General features: G+C 40.0%; 1 protein-coding gene across 4 annotated transcripts in view; it reads right to left on the reverse strand.

Moving 5' to 3' along the window:
• Positions 1–1,538: 1,538 nt before the first annotated feature.
• LOC132824724 (tubby-related protein 3-like) overlaps positions 1,539–23,272 on the reverse strand; it is a 137,629-nt gene continuing 115,895 nt past the window's right edge. For 2 of the 4 annotated variants that reach the window (XM_060839398.1, XM_060839396.1), the window contains 6 exons: positions 20,940–21,137; positions 14,139–14,251; positions 11,375–11,489; positions 9,842–9,940; positions 5,726–5,897; positions 1,539–3,794 (listed from right to left, as the gene is read on the reverse strand). In XM_060839398.1, coding sequence (XP_060695381.1) covers positions 3,661–3,794; positions 5,726–5,897; positions 9,842–9,940; positions 11,375–11,489; positions 14,139–14,251; positions 20,940–21,137 — 831 coding nt within the window. In that variant the 3' untranslated portion in view covers positions 1,539–3,660. Of the gene's footprint in view, positions 3,795–5,725; positions 5,898–9,841; positions 9,941–11,374; positions 11,490–14,138; positions 14,252–20,939; positions 21,138–23,272 lie in introns of those variants that run through there. The other 2 variants (XM_060839397.1, XM_060839399.1) reach the window with 2 other exon arrangements.

Raw genomic sequence — 23,272 nt, forward strand, 5'->3', positions numbered from 1 at the left:
GCAAATCTTAGCAGGACTTATACACTTAATGGTAAGGTCCTAGGGAGTGTTGCTGAACAAAGACCTTGGAGTGCAGATTCATAGCACCTTGAAAGAAGGCGTTTAGTACATTTTCCTTTATTGGTCAGAGCATTGAGTACAGGAGTTGGGAGGTCACGTTGCAGCTGTAAAGGAAATTGGTTAGCCATTGTTGGAATATTGCGTGCAATTCTGGTCTCCTTCCTATTGGAAAGATACTGTGAAACTTGAAAGGGTTCAGAAAAGATTTACAAGGATGTTGTCAGGGTTGGAGGATCTGAGCTACAGGGAGAGGCTGAACAGGCTGGGGCTGTTTTCCCTGGAGCGTTGGAGGCTGAGGGGTGATCTTATAGAGGTTTACAAAATTATGATAGGATAAATAGGCAAAGTCTTTTCCCTGGGGTCAGGGAGTCTAGAACTAGAGGGCGTAGGTTTAGAGTGAGAGGGGAAAGATATAAAAGAGACCTAAGGGGCAACCTTTTAACGCAGAGGGTGGTACATGTATGGAATGAGCTGCCAGAGGATGTGGTGGAGACTAGTACAATTGCAACATTTAAGAGGCATTTGGATGGGTATATGAATAGGAAGAGTTTGGAGGGATATGGGCTGCGTGCTGGCAGGTGGGACTAGATTGGGTTGGGATATCTGGTTGGCATGGATGGGTTGGACCGAAGGGTCTTTTTCCATGCTGTACATCTCTATGACTCTATGGCAGGGAGGTTGGGTATCCAAGGAGGCAGGCGTCTGTCCCTGTACACTGTCCTTGCAGCAGCATTCAGATGAAAAGTGCTGCTGCATTGCAAATTGCAGCATTGAAGTTCAGAAGTTTTGCAAATTAATTAGAAATGTGCCATGAGGGTGCCTGGAGGTTGAATGTTAGAGGCTGACATCCATGGATGGAGGCTATGTGTGGTCACTGCACACAGACTACACAAAGACATTGGTGACTGGTGTCCATGATAGAGGGCGAGAGGAAAAAGCAGCAAATTGGAGTCACTAGGTAACCACAGTCATTTTTATGTCAGGATTAATTTTGTCTAGTTTCTGTCCAGCAAGTGGAGTAGAAGAGAATATAGATTAGCCTTTATTATCACATATACTCAATAAACATTGTGAAAAGTTTAAATGTTGTCAATTACAGTGCCGACTTGAATGCAAAAGTACCTCAGCACACCTTCTTTCGTTAAGTATACTGACAGTGTGGACTACCCTTCCATTGTAGAATGTGCCAAATTTTAACCCTATATGAATATGCATGTTTTCTCCTTTCTGTACACTGTGCAACTGATTTTTTAAAAACTAAGTCAAATGTAAAAACAATGTGCATATGGATGGAACTTCGTTAACACATTAAAATATTATTCCATTTTAACTGTGAAAGTAGCGACCATATTAACAAGATTAAATTACAATAATTGCAACTGTAAATGAAAAAGTGTTGACTTCACAATAAGTGCAAAATAAATTGCTCTTCTAATTCACAATAAAAACACACACCTTTTGATTAAGTTTTACTTACTTTATCAACCACATTTTCCATAGTCTGCATACATCAGAACATCATAACATGGCTTCTTTTATGATACAGATACAAAGCACTGTAAACTACCAAGACAGTTGGCATATTGAGATGTGCAAGTTGGGTGTGACGTAGATATCATAAAGACAATAAAAATTATCCAGCATTGTGGAAAAATAACTTTACACATTTTGTTACAGCTAATATTTGGCCAAGCATCAGGCTTAAGTATTTAAAGAAATGACCAGAACTCAAAAGAAAAAGAAAGCCTGCATATATCAGATGCAGAGAACTGCATTTGTTTTAATTATCACAAAACCCTAAATTATATAAATTAAGAATACACAATGATGACACAGGCTAAAGGATGTCAGGAAGAATATCAGCTGGAATGTATTAGAGCAACAACTTAAATTGGAACATATAATGTTGAGAGCATTGGCTGAAGATGATTATATCAGAAAGACATGGATGAGAGCTTATCATATACGAAAATATATGGGTTGGAGCAAATCATAGGAACACTCAACATGAGCAGAACCATGCAACAAAAGACAATACACGAGCTGAAATGTTATCACATGAACACCTAGGCTGGAGTTTATCACAGATGGAAACCAGGTGTGTATTTCAAGGCCAGAATACTTTAAGGGACTCATGAAATACAAGCAGAATAAAGTGGCAGTTCATTAATGTCACATAATTACAGTATTAAGATATGTTCTGTCCTTGAAATATACTCCTTTGGGTTTATCTCAAGCAATTTTATTTTAAAGCTGATGGAAGGTAACAAAACAGACAATAAAGCACAGCAGGCATCAGGATTTAATTACATGATTTGAATTGGTATTATTTTTACCAGTTGATGTGATGGATGGATACATACTTTTTAATGGAACTATACCTAAATTTTTCTTTGCTGTCTGTTGATAACTGCTGCTCAGAGGCAAGTAAGAAGCAGATATTTTATGCACAAAGCTCTATTATGATAACAGAGTGTGCCTCACACTGTTCATAGTGCAAAATGGCTCTTTAGAAGAAATTCATGCCTCCACACAAAATTTCTCCCTCTTGATTTCCTCTGACCAGCAGTTTTGAAGGATAAAACAATAAAGAAGAATAAAAAACGAGTGCAGAAATTATATTTAGGATCACCTGTTTTCCTCCTATCTAAATGTTTAAAAAATTAATTCACTAATGATCTTCCATGATGTTATGGCTCTTGAAACTTCTCAGTTTTATCTAATATGGCCTCTATTTGAAATTCCAAGGTCCATCCAAACAATCATGTTCTGCATAGCCAGTTCTGAGTCTGTGAGAAAATACACTTCCTATTGCATCACAGCCTTCATTTCGATTACAAGTTGCATTGATATAGTGCATTTAATGTGGAAAAAATCCAAAGGCGCTCAGAGGTACAAATAGAAAGAAAACACTGGACTCTGCTAGTGTAGCTGTACTCAGCTAATACATCAGCGAGGAGGCCATAGTTACTGTCAGCTGTAACCCCTCAACCTGATCATTCGGCACCATTGATGAATATTTACTAAAGGACCAAAGTGCAACATAAAAAATGGTCAGTTGAATGTGGCACTCTAATGTTTGTAACCATACTCTAGCATAAGTCAATGCCCTCAAAAAGAAGGGAAAAGGAAGAAAAAAAAGAGATAGAATACAACATGCCGATTACAATAATCATCAAATTTAAGATTATGTCAGCCATTCATTTTTGACATAATTAAAAAAGGCAGCTCTTCTTATTCCACCTATTAGTTAATTTGCATCCTGGATTTAGATAGTTCCTCTTTTATGTCTATGGGCAAATGTGAACAGTGATCACTTGCTGCCTACTGCATTTGGCAGAATATTGTACTCAAGTATAACAATGTAAAATATGGTCCATTATCAGCATGATTAGTGTGCCATGATTGCTAAGCCACTTGGGAATCTATTTCTGACATTTGCAGAATTTTTATTTCTTTTCTTTTGTTTCCATTTTTGATTGAAATCAATTTCACGGTAGATCGGTTTGCATGATTACATCAAAACCAGCACAATACAATAAATATGTCCCTTTAATTTTCACCTTCTTAAAAAGTGGAGGCCTGCACCCACTACTGTCCTCATTCACATGCCAATTTACTGTCAAAACTGGACAATCCAATTGCAAAGGCTTGCAATGCACACATTGGGTAATTGTAGTCCATTGTGAAAACATCTTCTGCCACTCGTCCAAACTGCATCACAATGTAATCAGCTGGTAAGGAAAGCAGGAAAAACGTTATTGTTAGTGAGAAAACTGTCTTTAACATATTTCCTATTACAATTTTCTGTGTACTAGCTTTAACAGAAGTACGAAACAAGTCAACTTAAGCAGAAACATCCACTGACAAATTTCCAAGGTAGCTGTTGGTCATGTGCCAACTACCCCAGGATCAGTTTAATAGCTTGTGAGCTAAGCTGAATAAACTTGGATGCAATATTATAGAAGAGTCATAAAGATGTACACCACTGAAATAGACACTTTGGTCCAACTCGTCCATGCCAACCAGATATCTGAAATAAATCTAGTCCCATTTGCCAGCACTTGACCCATATCCCTCCAAACGCTTCATATTCATATACCCATCCAGATGCCTTTTAAATAGTGTAATTGTACCAGCCTCCACTACTTCCTCTGGCAGCTCATTCCATACATTCATTATCCTGTATGGAAAAGTTGCCTCTTCGATCCCTTTTAAATCTTTCCCCTTTTGCCCGAAACGCCGATTTTACTGCTCCTCGGATGCTGCCTGACCTGCTGTGCTTTTCCAGCACCACTACCACTCCCTTCGTGACTCCCTCGTCAGATCCACACCCCCCACCAACCCAACCTCCACCCCCGGCACTTTCCCCTGCAACCGCAGGAAATGTAAAACTTGCGCCCACACCTCCACACTCACTTCCCTCCAAGGCCCCAAGGGATCCTTCCATATCCGCCACAAGTTCACCTGTACCTCCACACACATCATCTATTGCATCCACTGCACCCGATGTGGCCTCCTCTATATTGGGGAGACGGGCCGCTTACTTGCGGAACGCTTCAGAGAACACCTCTGAGCCGCCCGGACCAACCAACCCAACCACCCCGTGGCTCAACACTTTAACTCTCCCTCCCACTCCACCGAGGACATGCAGGTCCTTGGACTCCTCCACCGGCAGAACATAACAACACGACGGCTGGAGGAGGAGCGCCTCATCTTCCGCCTGGGAACCCTCCAACCACAAGGTATGAATTCAGATTTCTCCAGTTTTCTCATTTCCCCTCCCCCCACCTTGTCTCAGTCGGTTCCCTCAACTCAGCACCGCCCTCCTAACCTGCAATCTCCTTCCTGACCTCTCCGCCCCCACCCCACTCCGGCCTATCACCCTCACCTTGACCTCCTTCCACCTATCCCACCTCCATCGCCCCTCCCCCAAGTCCCTCCTCCCTACCTTTTATCTTAGCCTGCTTGGCTACTCTCTCTCATTCCTGATGAAGGGCTTATGCTCGAAACGTCGAATTCCCTATTCCTGAGATGCTGCCTGGCCTGCTGTGCTTTGACCAGCAACACATTTTCAGCCACTTTAATCTGAAGTCCATATAGATCACATCTACCACTCATCAATCCTCCTTGTTACTTCTTCAAAAAACTCAATCAAGTTTGTGAGACATGACTTCCCATGCACAAAACTATGTTTACTATCCATAATCAGTCCTTGTCTTTCCAAATACCTGTACATCCTGTCTCTCAGGAATCCCTCTAACAACTTGCCCACCACCGATGTCAGACTCAAAAGTCTATAGTTCCTGGCTTGTCCTTACCACCCTTCTTAAACATCGCCACCAAGTTAGCCAATCTCCAGTCTTCCGACACCTCACTTGTGACTATCGATGATACAAATATCTCAGCAAGAGACCCAGGAATCACTTCCTAGCTTCTCACGGAGTTCGAGGGTACAGCTGATCAGGTCCTGGGGGTGTATCCCTTTTTATATGTTTCACAGACAAATGCTACTGTGAAAGTGCAGCAGAGCAAGTTCTGATGAAATTATCCCAATACATGCACTGAGGCTAATAATGAATGTCTTTTCACATTTAGATGTCACAAAATAAACTTCCAATTATAGTGGGATCAACAAACATGATTCTTCAGGTTAGATACTTACGATCGTTATCATGAACTATCTGAAAATTCTTAACAGATGCCTGTGTGACTCTTCCATGGAAATTCAGCACATAAGACTGAGTGTCATCATTCCACACAGGCACTTTGTTATGCAGCTCAATTAGATTTTCCATGTTTCTGTTCTGCCACATTAACAGTAAACTTTCGTGCTCCTGTGGGAATGTTGGAAAGCAACAGCAATCACTGCAGAAAATTGTAATATATTCAGCACGGAGAACTGAGATCAGTCAAAGCAGAACTGGAGAATTAGGCAATCACAAAAAAGGAACTGCCCATGTTGTGAAACTGATATTCACATATTTAGAGTTTTCATAATTGTGTTATCTCAGTTGCTGCTTTTGTAAAGAAAGTGCACAAAAGATACTTACAGATGTTCAGAGGAAACTATTAAATTGCTAAATTTAGATTTACAAAATATAGCCAAGGTTTGTGCGAAGATTTGTAGCTCGGGTGCTCGTTGTTGTGGTTCTGTTCGCCGAGCTGGAAGTTTTTGTTGCAAACGTTTTGTCCCCTGGCTAGGCGACATCATCAGTGCTTTGGAGCCTCCTGCGAAGCGATTCTTTGATGTTTCTTCCGGTATGTATAGTGGTCTGTCCTTGCCGCTTCCGGTTGTCAGTTTCAGCTGTCCGCTGTAATGGTTGGTATATTGGGTCCAGGTCGATATGTTTGTTGATGGAGTTTGTGGATGAATGCCATGCCTCTAGGAATTCCCTGGCTGTTCTCTGTGAACACTTACGGGCGAGAGACGCTGAGACAAGCCAGGAAATGGGAATCCTGCGCTAACCGCCTAAGCGCCACATACGAACAACTCCGGTTCCTACACGAATGCCGAAAGAATCGAATCCTTCCACAATGTGTCAGATACAGACCACCAGTCAACAACCCACAAGCCAGGGAAACAGCCAAGCAGAACGGATTCAGCATGGTCTAGGTAATGATCACAGACGCTCACAACCGACTCCACAAATACAAACAAGAAATTGCGCGCCAAAAGTCGTTAATTTCAAAAACCGCTAATCGTGAATGGACCCAGGCCATAGAACAGGCTGTCACTATAGGACAGAACAGGACAACACACCACCAAAAAAACGGCACTAAAAGAAAAAATGGCCAAACTAACACACAACAAAGAAGACACTACAACACACACCTGGGTTAAAAACCTCTCCCACAAACAGCTCACAGACATGGAAAGAACAATACTGGCCAAGGGACTCAACTACAACCACAGGGATGCCAAGACAGCAGACTTCCTAGCAGCACTGAAATGCACACTCAGGAACAATGGACTGACAGAAGAGACACAACAAACAGTGAGACAAATTGTTGTACCTATAAGGAAAAGACAAAAACATAACCTTAACACCAAGGAGAGGGAAGCACTAAAGCACTAAGAAACAATAAGAACATAATCATACTACCAGCAGATAAAGGCAGAATGACGGTCATCCTAGATAAATCAGATTACATCCAAAAAGCACAACAACTACTCGCAGATACCAACACCTACCAAATGAAGGAATTTGACCCCACACCACAACTCACCAATAGAATAAATAACACACTAAAGGAATCTACAAAAAAACAGACAGATAACCAAAGCTGACCTACAAAGAATGAAACCGGAAAGCAACAACACCCCCAGATTCTACGGACTACCTAAAGTACACAAACCAGACATCCCATTCAGACCCATAGTATCACTACCAGGGACACCATCATACAAACTGGCCAAAGAACTACAACAGAAACTGAAACACCTGGTCAGCGGATCCAAACACTCCATACAATCAACACAGGAATTCTTGAACATCATCAGAAATATACACATAGACAAAGAAGAAACCATGATCTCATTCGACGTGACGGCACTGTTCACTTCGATTGACAAAACCCTAGCCAGAGAAACAATAGCCAACCTACTGGACATATAGAACAGAAAACAGGACGCGGAACCTGTTAACAAAGACGGCATACTTAAACTACTGGACTTGCGTCTCACTACACACTTTACATTCAACAACCAGATATACGAACAAATTAACGGAACACCCATGGGATCACCAATCTTGGGACTCATAGCAGAGGCAGTTATGCAAAGGTTAGAACAAACAGTCCTACCACAAATTCAACCCAAACTCTGGGTCAGATATGTTGATGACATGTTTGTAATCATCAAAAACACGGAAATAGAGAAAAAAAAAACCGGATCATCAACGCCACACTCTCAGGAATCCGATTCACGAGAAGAAGAAGAAAAGGACAGCCAACTCCCATTCCTAGACGTGATAGTACAGAGAACACCGAACGGAGAATTCACCACAAGGGTATACAGGAAAACAACACACACAGACCAAGTCCTAAACTATGAAAGTAACCACCCCAACACACACAAATGAAGCTGCATTAGGACACTATTCAAAAGGGCCACAATACACTGCAGTACACCAGAACTGCGAAAAGAGGAAGAGGAACACCTATACAAGGTATTCGCCAAAAACGGATACCCGTGCAACTTCATCAACAGATGCCTAAGAGAAAGACCACGGGACGAGGACATGCCACAACCCAAAGGACTAGCCACACTACCATACATCAGGAGCATTTCAGAACTGACAGCCAGACTACTGCGACCCTTAGGACTCATAACGGCACACAAACCAACAGCCACGCTCAGGCAACAACTCACTAGAACGAAGGACCCGATACCCAACATGAGCAAAACTAATGTAGTATACAAAATACCATGCAAGGACTGCACAAAACACTATATAGGACAAACAGGAAGACAACTAACAATCCACATACATGAACATCAACTAGCCACAAAACGACACGACCAGCTATCCCTAGTAGCCACACACGCAGACAACAAGCAACATGAATTCGACTGGGACAACACTACTATCATAGGGCAAGCCAGATGGAGAATAGCCAGGGAATTCCTAGAGGCATGGCATTCATCCACAAACTCCATCAACAAACACATCGACCTGGACCCAATATACCAACCACTACAGCGGACAGCTGAAACTGACAACCGGAAGCGGCAAGGACAGACCACTATAAATACCGGAAGAAACATCAAAGAAGCGCTTCGCAGGAGGCTCCAAAGCACTGATGATGTCGCCTAGCCAGGGGACGAAACGTTTGCAACAAAAACTTCCAGCTCGGCAAACAAAACCATAACAAAATGTAGCCAGTTACAGAGCAGCTGCAGATTTGTGTAAGAAGATGAGAATACAATGAATTTGCAAACCCAGTGATCCAAGTTTCAACATTTGTTTAGTGAAATTTTGTCTTAAATATGCACTTTTTCTATTCATAATGCCACAATTAACTGATCTGTATGAAAGATGTCACTGTTAACCTAAGAAGAGATGTAATGTAAGGATCCAAACTGCCTTTATTCTGGTATAAAAATTAAACCAGAAGGTGAATTTTCTTCTATTTAATGAGACCTTTTAATTCGATAGGTGGTCATCAAACGGTATGAGCATTATAGCATTGGTCAACCTGCCCCATTGGGGTCAGGATGTTGGTTTAACCTGGCTGACAAAACATGGTTTGCTCAGAGAAATTAAACTTATGCCCCTCTACTTCGAGGTGTCACTTATTCAACCCAAAGTACACAGTTCCGCCATGCTTTCTGAATTCAAGTTATTGATCTAAAACATGAGTCTTGTGTCTCTCTGCCAAATGCTACTGACCTAAGTATTTACAGAATTTTCTGTTTTTAATGTCAGAGCTCCAGCAGTCACAGTACCTTGCTACTGTATTAATTTCAAATAATTTTGCATTACGCTTTCAAAGAATCTTTGCTCCTGGCAGAAACTTTTATCCAGTCTAGATTAAAATTTAAGTCTAACAAGTCAAAGCAATAATTCAACAAGTATAGTACACCTAGGTTCTATCTTACACATATTTTTAATATATTTGCAGACAAATACTTTAAATATATTTTTAGAATATATTTTCATGCTGCAACACTATTTAATTAGCTTTCCCACTGTCCCTTGAAACCTGACTGGTACAGTTTCATTAAAACTGATTTTAATGAAATTAAGATCTACCTCTCTTTTTAAAATGGACTTACATTGCGAGGTCTGATGGGGACTCGCTCGTGATTCATGCTCATACCTGGAATGACAACAGTCATTTTCCGTGGTCCTTTAAAGCCAAGAACATTGGTCTCCTGGAATGAATTAAAATTGCAACTTGTTGTGTTAATAATATTTCGTAATTTATTATTCACAAACATTGAACCATTCCTTATATTATTGAGGAAATTTGTGATTTGACGATGATTCCTGGTAATAATTAATTTTTACAAAATTGAAATTAAAAAAAACGTGGAAACAAAATGCACCTTTGGAGAATTTGATTTTGAAGTGGGGTCATGAAAATCAGCAGCTTTCTGCCCAAAGATGCTACACGATGCACAAGAAAGTACTATGTATGGAGGAATAACAATGAATGTGAAGTATTGCATACTTTGAGTTGCAGCAGCGAATCTAATAGTGTGGCACATGCAGATAATTAATGGGTCAATGCCCATAGGTAATGTACCCTTGTTACACAGAACGGTTGATGTAGCTCTGAATATGCATTATTCAGTATAATTACTTTTGAGATTTTTACAAAGAACAGATGTAGCTATTTCCCCACTCTGAACATATACAGCAACAATAATTCTACTTATATTTTGCGCTGAAGACAAAAGATGTTTATTACTGAAAAAATATTCCATGTTCACACAACGTGGATGGGGAGGGGGGGGGGGTTTAAAATGAAATATCTACTAGCAATCCTGTGTATTGTTCATTAATACAAAGCTACAAATAGTTTTGCACTGAAACAATATAGGTTTTTAAGCATGTTGAGGCAATCCAAACTTATTTAATCTCAGATCCTTACACTCAGCTCATAATGCTTTGAACCTGGTCTTGAGGTGAAAACTTCATAGTTAAACAGTTACACCATCTAGTCTCACACTCACTACTTTTCATTCCCAAGATTTGGACACTGCTGTCAGAACCAGCATTTATTGCCCATCTCTAACTGCCATTGAGATTTGGTGGTGAGTCACTTTGTGTATAGATGGAAGGCTTGCGAGACCATTTCCAAGCACACTTCAGAGTTAACAAAATGTATGACAATCCAGACCCTCATCAAAAATCAGACTAGATAAGAACAGCAGATTGAATTGCTGTTTTTGAATCAGATGGGTTTTATGACAATCTGGTCACTCTATTGCCACCATTACAGATTTACATTAAGGAACTGACGTGGGAGCAACTATGCTACCAATCCTGTGTAAAATTTTATTTTAGTATATTGGATTTTTTTAATGAAGCTGCATTGACCATGCATAACTTAGCAGAAAAATAGCCTGCATCTACTCTTCTTCATTATTTTTTCCATTTAATTTTCACTTCTCTACGTAGATCACAGAGGGAATAGTGAATACTCTGCAAAACCAATACATATATTCTGATAATATCACTCAGAGTATAACAGCACAACTGAGTAATAAATCCATAGGATTTCAAGTATTATTTAACAGGGTATCCAAATAACATAAAACAGACTTTAGAATGGTAAAATATTTCAATGCTGTAATACTTACATAACAAATTGCAGCTAACTCCTGTCTGGTATTCGTTTCATCAAGCAGCCCAACTGCTTTTGCAGGATTTACTCCATTATCATAAATTGTAAATTTAGTTCCCATTAAATTTGACCTAATAGAAAATAAATGTAACACAACATGAATAACAATCATACACAACAATGGCACAATGAACAAATATTCTGAAATGCAGACATAGAAAATTTTCTCTGTTTATTAGCACCAGTAAAAATGAATAATTATTCAATTAAAATGATACGTCAGTGGCACTGTCAGCCTCTTGTGCAATGCTCTATAATGTTCAATTCAAAATCACTGTGAATCATACAGAGTAGCTCACTTGTAGCTCTTTGAATAGAGTCTGTTTTCATGTCAATAATGGTAAAGTATTTACAGCGCAGTTATAGGCCATTTGACCCAACTGGTCCAACATGTTTTCTCTTCTTCATTCACAAGATATTGACATCGCTGGATAGGCCAGCATTGCTTATCTCTACTTACCCTTGAGAATCTGGGAAGATCCTGAACCACTGCAGTTTTTGCAAATTAGGTACGGTGCTTTTAGAAAGGGAGGTCTAGAATTTTGTCAGTGATAATGGAAGAACAGCGATATAGTTCCAAATCAGGATGATGTGCAACTTTACTGGGAACTGGTTTTGCCATGTATTTGCTGTCCTTGTCCTTCTGGATAAGAGGATGAAAGTTTGGAAGATGCTTTTGGAAGAGTCTTAAGCAAGTTGCTGTAATGCATCTTATACATATACACACTCCTGCAACTGTTCGCTTGTGTTGAATGTATGAATGTTGAAAATAGTGGATGGGGTACTAATCAAACAGTCTGCTTTATCTTGGCTGGTACTGAACTGTTGGAGATGCACATATCTACTAGTTAAGTGCAGGGTATTTAATCACACTTCTGGCTTCTGCATTGAAGATTCCGGACCAGACATTTGGGAGACAGGTATTGGCAGCCATATCATTTATGTAGGAGACAGTGAGGTCTGCAGATGCTGGAGATCAGATTTGAGAGTGTGTTGTTGGAAAAGCACAGCAGGTCAGGCAGCATCTGAGGGGCAGGAAAATCGACATTTCAGGCTGGAGCCAATCATTAGGTACCATTTATGTAGCTGGTCCAATTCCATTTCAGACATATGTTGAGGATATTGAAACTGCAGGATTTGGCAATGGCAATACATTACATGTTAAGCAGAGGTGATTATGTTCTCTCTCGTTTGAAATGGTCATCGCCTGGCATGTGAGAGATAAAAAGGTAACTTGTAAATTACCAATTCAACTTGGATATTTTTTGGATCATGCTGTATATTTACATGGGCTGTTTCATATCGGAGGAATTATAAATGGTGCTAAACATTATCCAATTATCAGCCAACATCACACTTGATGTTAGGGTTGACAGAATGTCTTCAGTGAAGCACCTTAAGATGGCTGGGCCCAGGACACTGCCCCGAGGAATTCCTGCAGTGATGTCCTGGGACACGGATGATTACCCTCTAACAACCACAACCTTATAGCAGCAATGACTACAACCAGCAGAGAGTCTTCCCCTGATCCCCATTGGATCCGGTTTCTTCGCTGAGCCTCCTTGATGCCATACACAGTCAAATTATGATATAGAAATAGCAAAATGAAGGAAAATTTCAAACTAGGAACTCCAAACTAGTGGCACTCTGAATCCATACAAATCTTTTCTTTTGGGTATATATTTCTTTTACCTGCTTTACCTTGTTTGAATTTGGAGAGATGTTTTGTTATGGAAAGGGCTGATTTTGGTGTAGGAACTTTATTAATGGTTAAGTCTGAAACCAGAACACCAAGATCCATTAATGGCAACAAGACGAGGCAGAGCAGAATTTGCTAAACCAAGGCATACATTGTAGGAAAACCAAAAGGTGCTTGAGGATGCTTCCACAGAACCCCAAAGATCTGCTAGAGAAATTATATTCTTTTGAATAATGTGTTTTCTGTGTCTTGCTCTTATACCTTACGGAATGGAATCAGTCTTGGATGATAGTGCTAAGGAGTACCTTCTCTTAACTAAAGAAGTAATGAAGGATAATGGTGTTATGGAATTGGACACTTAGCCAATTCTAATATGAGTAACAATTACTTCCATTTTGATAAAAGTAACCCCCTGTTTATACTTCTCCAAGATTGGACAAGTGACATATAAGTTAAAAATCACTTAATGCCAGCCCGAGAATGTCCATTTAGCCAAATCCAAGAACACACCTTTCATAGAACGGTGGAATGTTGCCAATTCTCAGGCTATCTATTCTTACACCATTCCTGGGTTAAGATCATTAACTGAGACTTCTTTCTCAATTTTTAGGGACTGAGAAATTGTTTTAAACTCACGATCAAACATACTTTTTTCTCATTAATTTGGCCAAGTTTTCAAGGAGAGGGACACCATACAGTACATTGCCAGCGCCCTGAAAAAGGTCTATCCAAAATGAAAGCTGAAAACTGAATTAGTACTTGCTCAGTAAATGCTCAATGTGCATTATTTAAACAAACTAACTACTTCAAATGAATTTAAGCCATCAATGTCTGATAGATACACCAAATACATAAGCTAATATAACATTTATACAATATATTTTTACAACTCAGCAGCATTCATTATGACAGCACACAGGTCATTTACCAAAGACCATAACTTATAAAATCCTTCAGCATTTGTATAGGACTTTGTATAAAACATAATTATTAATTTACAATCTTATTAAAATATAACAACCTTAATTTCCCTACGTAGCTGTCAGCTTCTCGTGACAAGTCTGTTGCATCAACTGATATCAGATAATTGGAAGTTTTGCTCTTTTTCCTTTTTCTTCCAGCTAACAAAAAGAGCTGTGTAAAACAAAGCAAAGCAATTTTTAAGACATCTCTTTTATCATAAACAAAGTCAGTTCCTCCATTCATAACAGTAACCTAGTAATAATTAGATTAATGCCTCAAAGATTTGAATTATTCAATGTATTCATCAAGGTTAAGAATTCATGCAAAATAGACACACCTTTTAGGGTTAAGCTTCCTAAATATACACTGAAAATGTATGAGGTGTCCAGGGAAACAAATGTTTGGAAAATAATCTCTCCATTCCCACCTGAAATCAGCTTCAAGTGGCCCCAAATCAGAAGCAGAGTAGGGCTCTCCCCATGTCAGAATTGTTGGGTAATTTCTGTTAAGCCTCAAAAACCTTTATGAGTAAAAAACATATTTTACAACAATAATGGACTACAGTAGCACCTCGACATATAAATGACCCCATTCACGTACAAATTGGTTTACGAACAGGATTGTACGTAAAATTTTGCTTCAACATACATACGAAATTCAAGGTATGAACGCAAAAAGCCTGTGTGCAACCACGTGGTTTCATTATTCTGCTTTGCTACCCACTTGTTGAACACAAAGGTTCTCGGGCCCCGTGTGATCTCATTTAGTTCGCCTTTGGCGTGTGCGCTGTGAACAGCCGTCCAAGCATTCTTACGCTATCCGAACAATGGGAAAAATTTATTCAGTTTGCGAACTTTTTGGTTCACGAACCAAGTCCCGGAACGGATTAAGTTTGTAAGTCGAGGCGCTACTGTATGTCTACATTACAATACGGTATTAACGTGAGCATCAGACACAAAGAAAATAACATATTTCAATGCTGAACTGTGACAGCCATAGACCTGGAACCAATAAAGAAAATGGATAGCTACTTTAAAATATTTGGCAAATCTGTAATCATTATGAAAAGTTATCAAATAACTTTTAAAAGATTGGATCAGTTGTAAAGAAATCAACTATGTTTGCATGATCAGAAATATTTATGTGACCTGTTAGCTCTTAGCTGGAAACAACAGGAACAGGAACAATGTGAAAAAAATGGAGGCCACAGACAAAGTCAAGAAAAAAAACAGAAACAAGAGAGCTGGAAAGGAGAGTTGAATTGATTTCTGCAAGGAAGTGTGCTACATAGGGCAAATTATACAGATGGAATTTATTTATAGAGAAAGTGCTGCATGCACAGAATCAGTTAAACCCTTGGAAGAAAGGGACCGGAAAATAGCTTAGAAGCCCTGTGTAACTGAAACCGGAGTACTGCTTGAATTGTAGATCTGGAATTGAAATTGCCTACATTGTCCATGGTGACCCCAATTTAAAGCTTCAAATTTAGTGTAATCTCAGACTGAGAGCTGAAAACGGTGAGTGATTTGCTGAGCAGGGCTTGCACCCTCCAGTTTGGGAACCAGTGGCCTACAATGAGATAATCATGAAATACCAGTCATATCGCGTATTCCATCTGAAGTTCACTCCAACCAGGATTTTCATTGCTTTTGATGTGTCTTTGAGGACAAATTATAGGAAGTGAGATCCTGTCCAATAAATTTCTTCATTTGGGAGTTGTTCGCTAAATTTGATTCATTTGGTTTTCAAAGTCTCATGCAAATCACAACAAAAATCCAATTTAGAATACAAAGGGATGTGGTATTGTGCGTTCCCTGTGTTATCTTTTTAAATTCGTTTACCAAGAAAAAAGGTTACTTTGACTTTCCTCTCAAAAAGCGCAGCAGGTCAGGCAGCATCCAAAGAGCAGGAGAATCGACGTTTCGGGCATGAGCCCTTCCTGAAGAAGGGCTCATGCCTGAAACGTCGATTCTCCTGCTCTTTGGATGCTGCCTGACTTGCTGCGCTTTTCCAGCAACACATTTTCAGCTCTGATCTCCAGCATCTGCAGTCCTCACTTTCTCCTCGAAGATTTCCTCTCAAAAAACTAACATTTTAGTTTCAAGAGCCACATCAGCTAGGTTTGAGTGAATGAAAAACCATGTCACTGGTTTGCCTCATAGTCCAAACTTGTGGCATGACCATGAAGACAAAGGTGAGACAGCAATATTGTCAGAGCCATCTAATTAACAAATGACTACTGTGAGAGTTGAACAATCATAGACGCAAATTAAAGCAACTACCTGGTGACTGTAACACCCAAGGTGTGAGATGTACAGATTTCTTTCCAGTCCCACTCCTCCACTAGTCATGACAAATTTTAAATTTAACCAGATTGATGACATGGCTAATTATGTAGGTTTTAGACTGCATCTGGTTCAGTGTTCGAAACAAGTCAGCCATCTGTCTTTATTCAACAAAAAAATCTTGTTGACAATCAAAATAATTTAGCGCCAAGATAAATATGACTTATTTTCTAACATTCTAAACCTAACAAGAGCAAATATGAATAAGAGACAAATGATGGTCAAGCACCCTACACCGAACAGCAAATTTGATTGAGACAGATCCCAGATTTCTCAGCAAACACACCCCTCCCGTCCCTCAGATTCAGTGACAGTCAGACAAGCAAAGTCTGTGTGGAGTTTGCACATTCTCCCAGTGTCTGTGTGGGTTTCCTCCTGGTGCTCCGGTTTCCTCCAACAGTCCAAAGATATGCTGGTCAGGTGAATTGGCCATGCAAAATTGCCCATAGGTGCAGTAGTCAGGGGTAAATATAGGGGAGGGGAATGGGTCTGGGTGGGTTACTACCTCAATGGTCAGTGTGGACTTGTTGGGCCAAAGGGCCTGTTTCCATACTGTATGGAATCTAACCATTAAAACTTCACAAGTGATGGCTTTCACTTTTGTCAACGTGGCCTTGAGCTCCCTCAAAAGCTACTCAATCATGGTCTGCTTCAATGACTGCTCTCATTCTGGTGGTCCACGTTCCTTTCCTGGGATTATGCTTCTCATGGATTCTTCTAAACTGCACTCCAGTACTTACTCATAAGCACAACTTCAGCTTTTCATAAGCAGCAAGCTTTACCAAGTGAATACGGACACTGGACAAAAAAAGAACTTGGGATGGTGGAAATCATAAACAAAAGTAGTAGTGCCACTGGATCCGAAACATTAATTCTGCTTTCTCTCTGCAGATGTTGCCAGACCTGCTGAGTTTTTTCATCAATTTCTGTTCTTGGTTGAATACTGAGCCTAGGGCTGATTCCTGAGCATTCAATCTGACTCAGTTGCCCAAAGCAAACATTGTTTATGGTTCCTTCACCATCCCCACAGATCTGCTGAAATATTAGTGGCACAAAGATTTTTCTGAGTCCTCACAGCTCCCATGACTTTACTAATGCCCTGATCTAGCATTTAACTGTCTACTAACTCCTAGAACCTTTCCTCAAGTTTTCACAGCTCAAATGCATTCAACTGTTCTGGATTTCTCACTGAGTCCTTGGTTGTACTGATTTGGTGTAGTTTAGTTGCTAATCCAATCTTTTCCACGTGGAGCTTGCTTCTGCCAGTGTTTTTCACCTGTTCCAACCTACTAGCACCCTGGAAATACTCTTCAGTGACCTACATTGTTTTGAATAACCTATTGAAAATTATGCAATAAACATATCCTTGTTCCTAGGTATCAATGAATACAAATCAAATGTGACAATTTGAAATAGTCTGTTCCCTGAATGTAACACAGATTCCTGGAGGCCGTAGCATAAATTGACATTGTTAAGACTGCTTTAAAAGGCAGCTAGGATTAATTTTAGATAGCAACTCCAAAGGAAGTGAGAGGTGACCCTGGCAACTTGAAATGACAGAAGGCAGCAAGGATGGTACTTAGTTTCACTGATGCCTCCTCAAGGAGGTCCACCAGGTGGCATGGCCTCAGAGGGAAATCATTTCCTCTCAGACGGAAGGTAATGAGCTTGCCCAAATAAAGAATGGGGATAATAGAGAAGGCAGACAGGTGGCTACAGTGTAGAAAAGGTATTAATAACCTGACACATTTTGGAAATGTGGGTTAAGTACTTATTACTATGCCTGCAGCCTCAAACGTGCAATTGAGTATTAATTTGGAGAATGTCTACTCACACATTGCTCACCACCCACTGAAAACTTCTCTATGCAGGACATTGGATGCTAGATTGGCCTTTGCAATGCCAGTAATGAATAGCTGAATATTGGATGCATTCCTGTGATACCATGGAGCACAGTTAAGCCACATAGGTATGATGCACAGCAATGCAAATTTAAACACTTGCTGGATAACTCAGCTCACAATACACGAGAAGGAGCAAGAACTGGTGCAAACCTCACACAAAGTGATCATCAATAGAATGGTATCAGAGCTGGGACGCATAGAAGGAGCACCATCGCTGATAACAAGATTGATAAGGAGCCCCAAAGGACTAAGTAGCTTGATGAATGGATATTGAAGACCATCTGGTAAGCACAAACCGTAGTGTTCAGATAGATAGCTCCGATCACACAGAGCTCCAGACAATCAGCAATCATACAGATGCTTTGGAAAGTATATCACACTCTCATTAATTTTATTGCTCTTCCAAATTTTGAACAAGCATTTTTTTAAAAAAATTCATTCATTGCATGAGGCACCACTGGCTTGGCCAGCATTTAATGTTTTTCTCTAATTTCTATGAAGAAGGGATAGTGAGCTATCTTTACGAACTGCTGCATTCCTTGGGATGTAGAGAAACCGAAAGTGCTGTTGGGAAGGCACTGCCAGAATTTTGATCCAATAATTGTGAAGGAACAGTGATATATTTTCAAGTCAGGATGCTGTGTAGGAATTTGCAGATGGTGGGCTGCTGTGCATCTGCTGCTCTGACCATCTACGTGGTAGAGGTCATGGTTTTAGAAAGTGCTATCAAAGGAACCTTGGTGAGTTACTGCAGATGATACAAATTGTTAGCACTGATGAAGGAAATGAACGTTGAAGGAAGTGGATGGAGTGCTAATTAAGTTTTGTCCCCGAGTGTCATGCATAATGGGGCCTAGGAGACCACCCTGCATCTCTGAGAAAGAACAAACCTCAAAGATGTATACTGATTTAATTCCCTCAAAGTCTCACTTTGGTTGGTAGCTGTGCATTAGTGAACAGGTTACAATCTGGTGAGCATCATATAGATGAATCTGAGCTGCTGAACAAGGAAATAACAGTCATAGTCATTCACACAAAGGTAAGTGGGAGGACATGATGATGTTCAGTTTCAGATTGATGAAATGACTTTGGAGTTATAACAAGAAAGGAAAAGCTGAAACTGCCATGAAAAATGGCTGTACTTCATGGCAGAGTATCCAGAGGGTTTACATAGCCATTTGCAAGGCAGTCCGCTCAGGCCGCATATCTCTGGCATGTGCATATATAGTGCACTTTATTGAGAGACTGGCAATTCTTATGGACAACCACATCCAGCAAACCAACATAGTGGATGTTGGAACCTGCATGCATTGCATTTGTGCAGCAATAGCTTGGCAAAAGGAGGAGTGGAAACCCTGGAGTCATTGCCAAATGTTCAAACTCCTCAGGTGAGAAAGATGTGACAAATGTGCTCTGAAATGGTGAATAAGCAGCGGTGTGATATATCTGTGATGACACCAAGGCATCAAAGCTGCATTGACAGAAAAAATTCCTGTACTTATGTAAGAGTGAAATCTTCATGTTGATCTCCCTTCCTAATATTATATAGTGCGATCTCGCCAGTTCTACCAGCTCTTAAACTCCAATGCACTGACAAAATTCCACAGCATCACTCATTCCAGCACACAATTGGAATTTAAATTCAAAAAATGAAATGTTCTAACCCAATACACCACACTGTTCATTGGAGTTTATGAATGTATTACATTTTCCTTCTCTCCCATCACAGGAAATTCTTATGGACATCCACATATACTTTCCTTTATTGGTCAGAGTATTGAATATCGGAGTTAGGAGATCATGTTGCGGCTGTACAGGACATCGGTTAGGCCACTGTTGGAATATTGCGTGCAATTCTGGTCTCCTTCCAATCGGAAGGATGTTGTGAAACTTGGAAGGGTTCAGTAAAGATTTACAAGGATGTTCCATGGATTGGAGGATTTGAGCTACAGGGAGAGGTTGAATAGGCTGGGACACTGGAGGCTGAGGGGTTATAGAGGTTTATAAAATCATGAGGGCATGAATAGGATAAATAGACAAGGTCTTTTTCCCTGGGTAGGGGATAGAGGGCACAGGTTTAAGGTGCGAGGGGAAAGATATAAAAGAGATTAAAGGGGCAACTTTTTCACACAAAGGATGGTACGTGTCTGGAATGAGCTGCCAGAGGAAGTGGTGGAGGATAGTACAATTGCAACATTTAATAGGCATCTGGATGGATATCTGAATAGGAAGGGTTTGCAGGGATATGTGTCAGGTGGGACTAGATTAGGTGGGGATATCTGGTTGGCATGGACAAGTTGGACCTAAGGGTCTGTTTCCGTGCTATACATCTCAATGACTCTATGTTGTCCTTTAGGCATATAATATACTTTTGTTAATACCATGAATTTTTTTCTCCAGCTTTTCCATTATTTCACAATCATTTAAGATTTCAATGCTTATGTCTATTCAAGTAACAATGAGATGACAATGTAACTGCTCTTTGTAAAAATAATTCAGATTCCCTCATAGACAACACTGAAGTTTGACTTGAAACATTAATAATGCTTATGAATTTATTCTTCATGTTTCTCAATCTAATTTTATAGCCATGACCAATATTTCCCTCACCTTTTTTCCATCGTCACGCTCAAGATGCATGAAATAAGTTGGGTAAAGACCACGGTCCATTCCCTTCTTATCCCGGGTGATCCTGCATTTAATTGTTATTCCACGAGGGGCAGGCCTCAATGCAAATTCCTCCAAATTGTCAACCTCAATCAGGTTTAGGCCAGATCCAGAAGAAGGGAGTGAAGCAGCAGTTGGTTCCTACAAATTAGAAACGAAGAACTCAATATAATCAATGTATTAATGCTACAAAAACAGTTTCTGAAACTCAAATGGCTGCTTGGGGAAATTCACTCTTGAAACACATTTATGCAAGTATTTCATATTACTTGAATATTAAAATACTTTTCTGTATTCCCTTTCCATTCTGTGGAAAGTCCGTGTTTTGCTGAGAGACATTACTACAGAATTGAGTTACAATGTCAGTTATGTCAAAGTGAGAATACATCCACCAAAACTTTCAGACCAAATCGTCCAAATGCATTTCAAAATGACCCCTATGACTACAGCTCACTGGGGCAGCATACTGGAAATCAAGCTCCTCTATTCCCAGAGTCTTCACAAACCTTAAGGATTCTATCAAAGTATGCAAAATTGCCCAATCTACATGTCTTCTAGACTCAGGTTGAGAAAGCATGGATCAGACAGACTGACACAAAAAACTTTCATCCATTATGTTAAAGAAAAAAAAAACTGGGAAGGCAGTTAAATGATTCAAATTGACTCCAGCTTATCTGCAGTAACATTGCTTGAACAAACAGCAGTGCAAACAGCAATAAACTGTATTAAACTAAATAGCGGTGGAAGCGGTTCGGGGGCAAGGGGTCAAATGGAAAATTATGGAAAAAGTTAAAAAGGGGTGGGTGAAGGGCCAAATGTAGGCCATTAGAATTTCTAGAACAAGTAATAGGACAAAGAGTAACGAAAGAGTCAGGGATCTAACAACAGAGAATGGGCCAATTGACACCTGAGGGTGTAGTACTTAAATACATACAGTATACTAACCAAGGCAATTGAACTTATAGTACAAATTGAACTCGGTTGATACAATGTTGAGAGATGGCTGCAAGGGATCCGAGACTAATAAGAAATTAAACTAAATTGAAAGCAAGAAGTCGTTTAGAGTCTTCAGATGTAGAATCTGTGTAGGTGTAGTTGAGGAATGTGTAGGCGGAGTTGACAGGATTTGCGTACAGGACTCCTAGCAGTAGTCAAAAAAGTGGCAGAAAAAAATCAGGACACAGAAAAGACATGTAATCATGGCACTATCACAATAATCATTGGGCTTTCAATATGGTTGGCTGGGAAAATCAGGTTTCTGGCAGATCCCCAAACAAAAGGAATTTGTGGAATGCTTACAAGATAGTTTTTTTGGAGCAACTTGTGGTAGACCCCACTAGGGAACGGCAATTCTGGATTTGATGTGTAATAAGGGAGACTTAATGCAAGAACATAGGGTGAAGAATCCCTAGGGGCAGTGACCACAATAACAGTGACCATAATATGATAGAATCCACCCTGCAGTTTGAGAGGGAGAAGCTGGAATCATTTTTAATTGAGTAATAAAGGTAACTACAAAGACATGAGGGAGGAGCTGGCCAGAGTTGATTAGAAGGGGATTCTAGCAGGGAAGACAGAGGAGTTCTGGGGTAATTTGGGTACCAGAGCAGAAATTCATCCCAAGGAACAGGAAACATATGAAAGGGAAGACGAGGTAACCATGACTGACAAAAGTAGTCAGGGACAACATTAAGAACAAAAACAGCATACAATGTGGTGAAGATTGGTGGGAACCCAAAGGATTGTGATGTCTTTTAAAAAACTGCAGAGGATAACTAAAAAAAGCAATGGGGGGGGGGGGGAAGAAGATGAAATATGAGGCTAAGCTAGCTAGTAATAAAAGGAAGATTGCAAGAGTTTTTTTATAAATATATAAAAGGTAAAAGAGCGGCAAGAGTAAATATTGGATTGCTGGAAAAGGAGACTGGAGAAGTAGTAATGGGGAACAAAAAAATGGCAGCTGAATTGAATAGGTACTTTGCATCAGAACTTCAACAGAGTTGGGGACAGAGGTGAGTGTAGTGGCCTTTACTAAAGAAAAGATGCTGAGGAAAGTGAATGAGCTGAAGATGAATGAATCGCCGTCCAGATGTTTCGAAGGAGATAGCTGATGAGATTGTGGAGGCATTGGTGGTGATCTTTTAGGAGTTACTGGAGTTAGGGAGAATCCCAAAGGTCTGAAAAATGACTAATCTAACACTGCTGCTTAAGAAGAGAGGGAGACAGAAGATAGGAAATTATAATCCAGTTAGCTTGACCTGTCATTGGGAAGAGTT

The sequence above is a fragment of the Hemiscyllium ocellatum genome, chromosome 19 (genome assembly GCF_020745735.1).
Source record: "Hemiscyllium ocellatum isolate sHemOce1 chromosome 19, sHemOce1.pat.X.cur, whole genome shotgun sequence".
NCBI lineage: Eukaryota > Metazoa > Chordata > Chondrichthyes > Orectolobiformes > Hemiscylliidae > Hemiscyllium > Hemiscyllium ocellatum.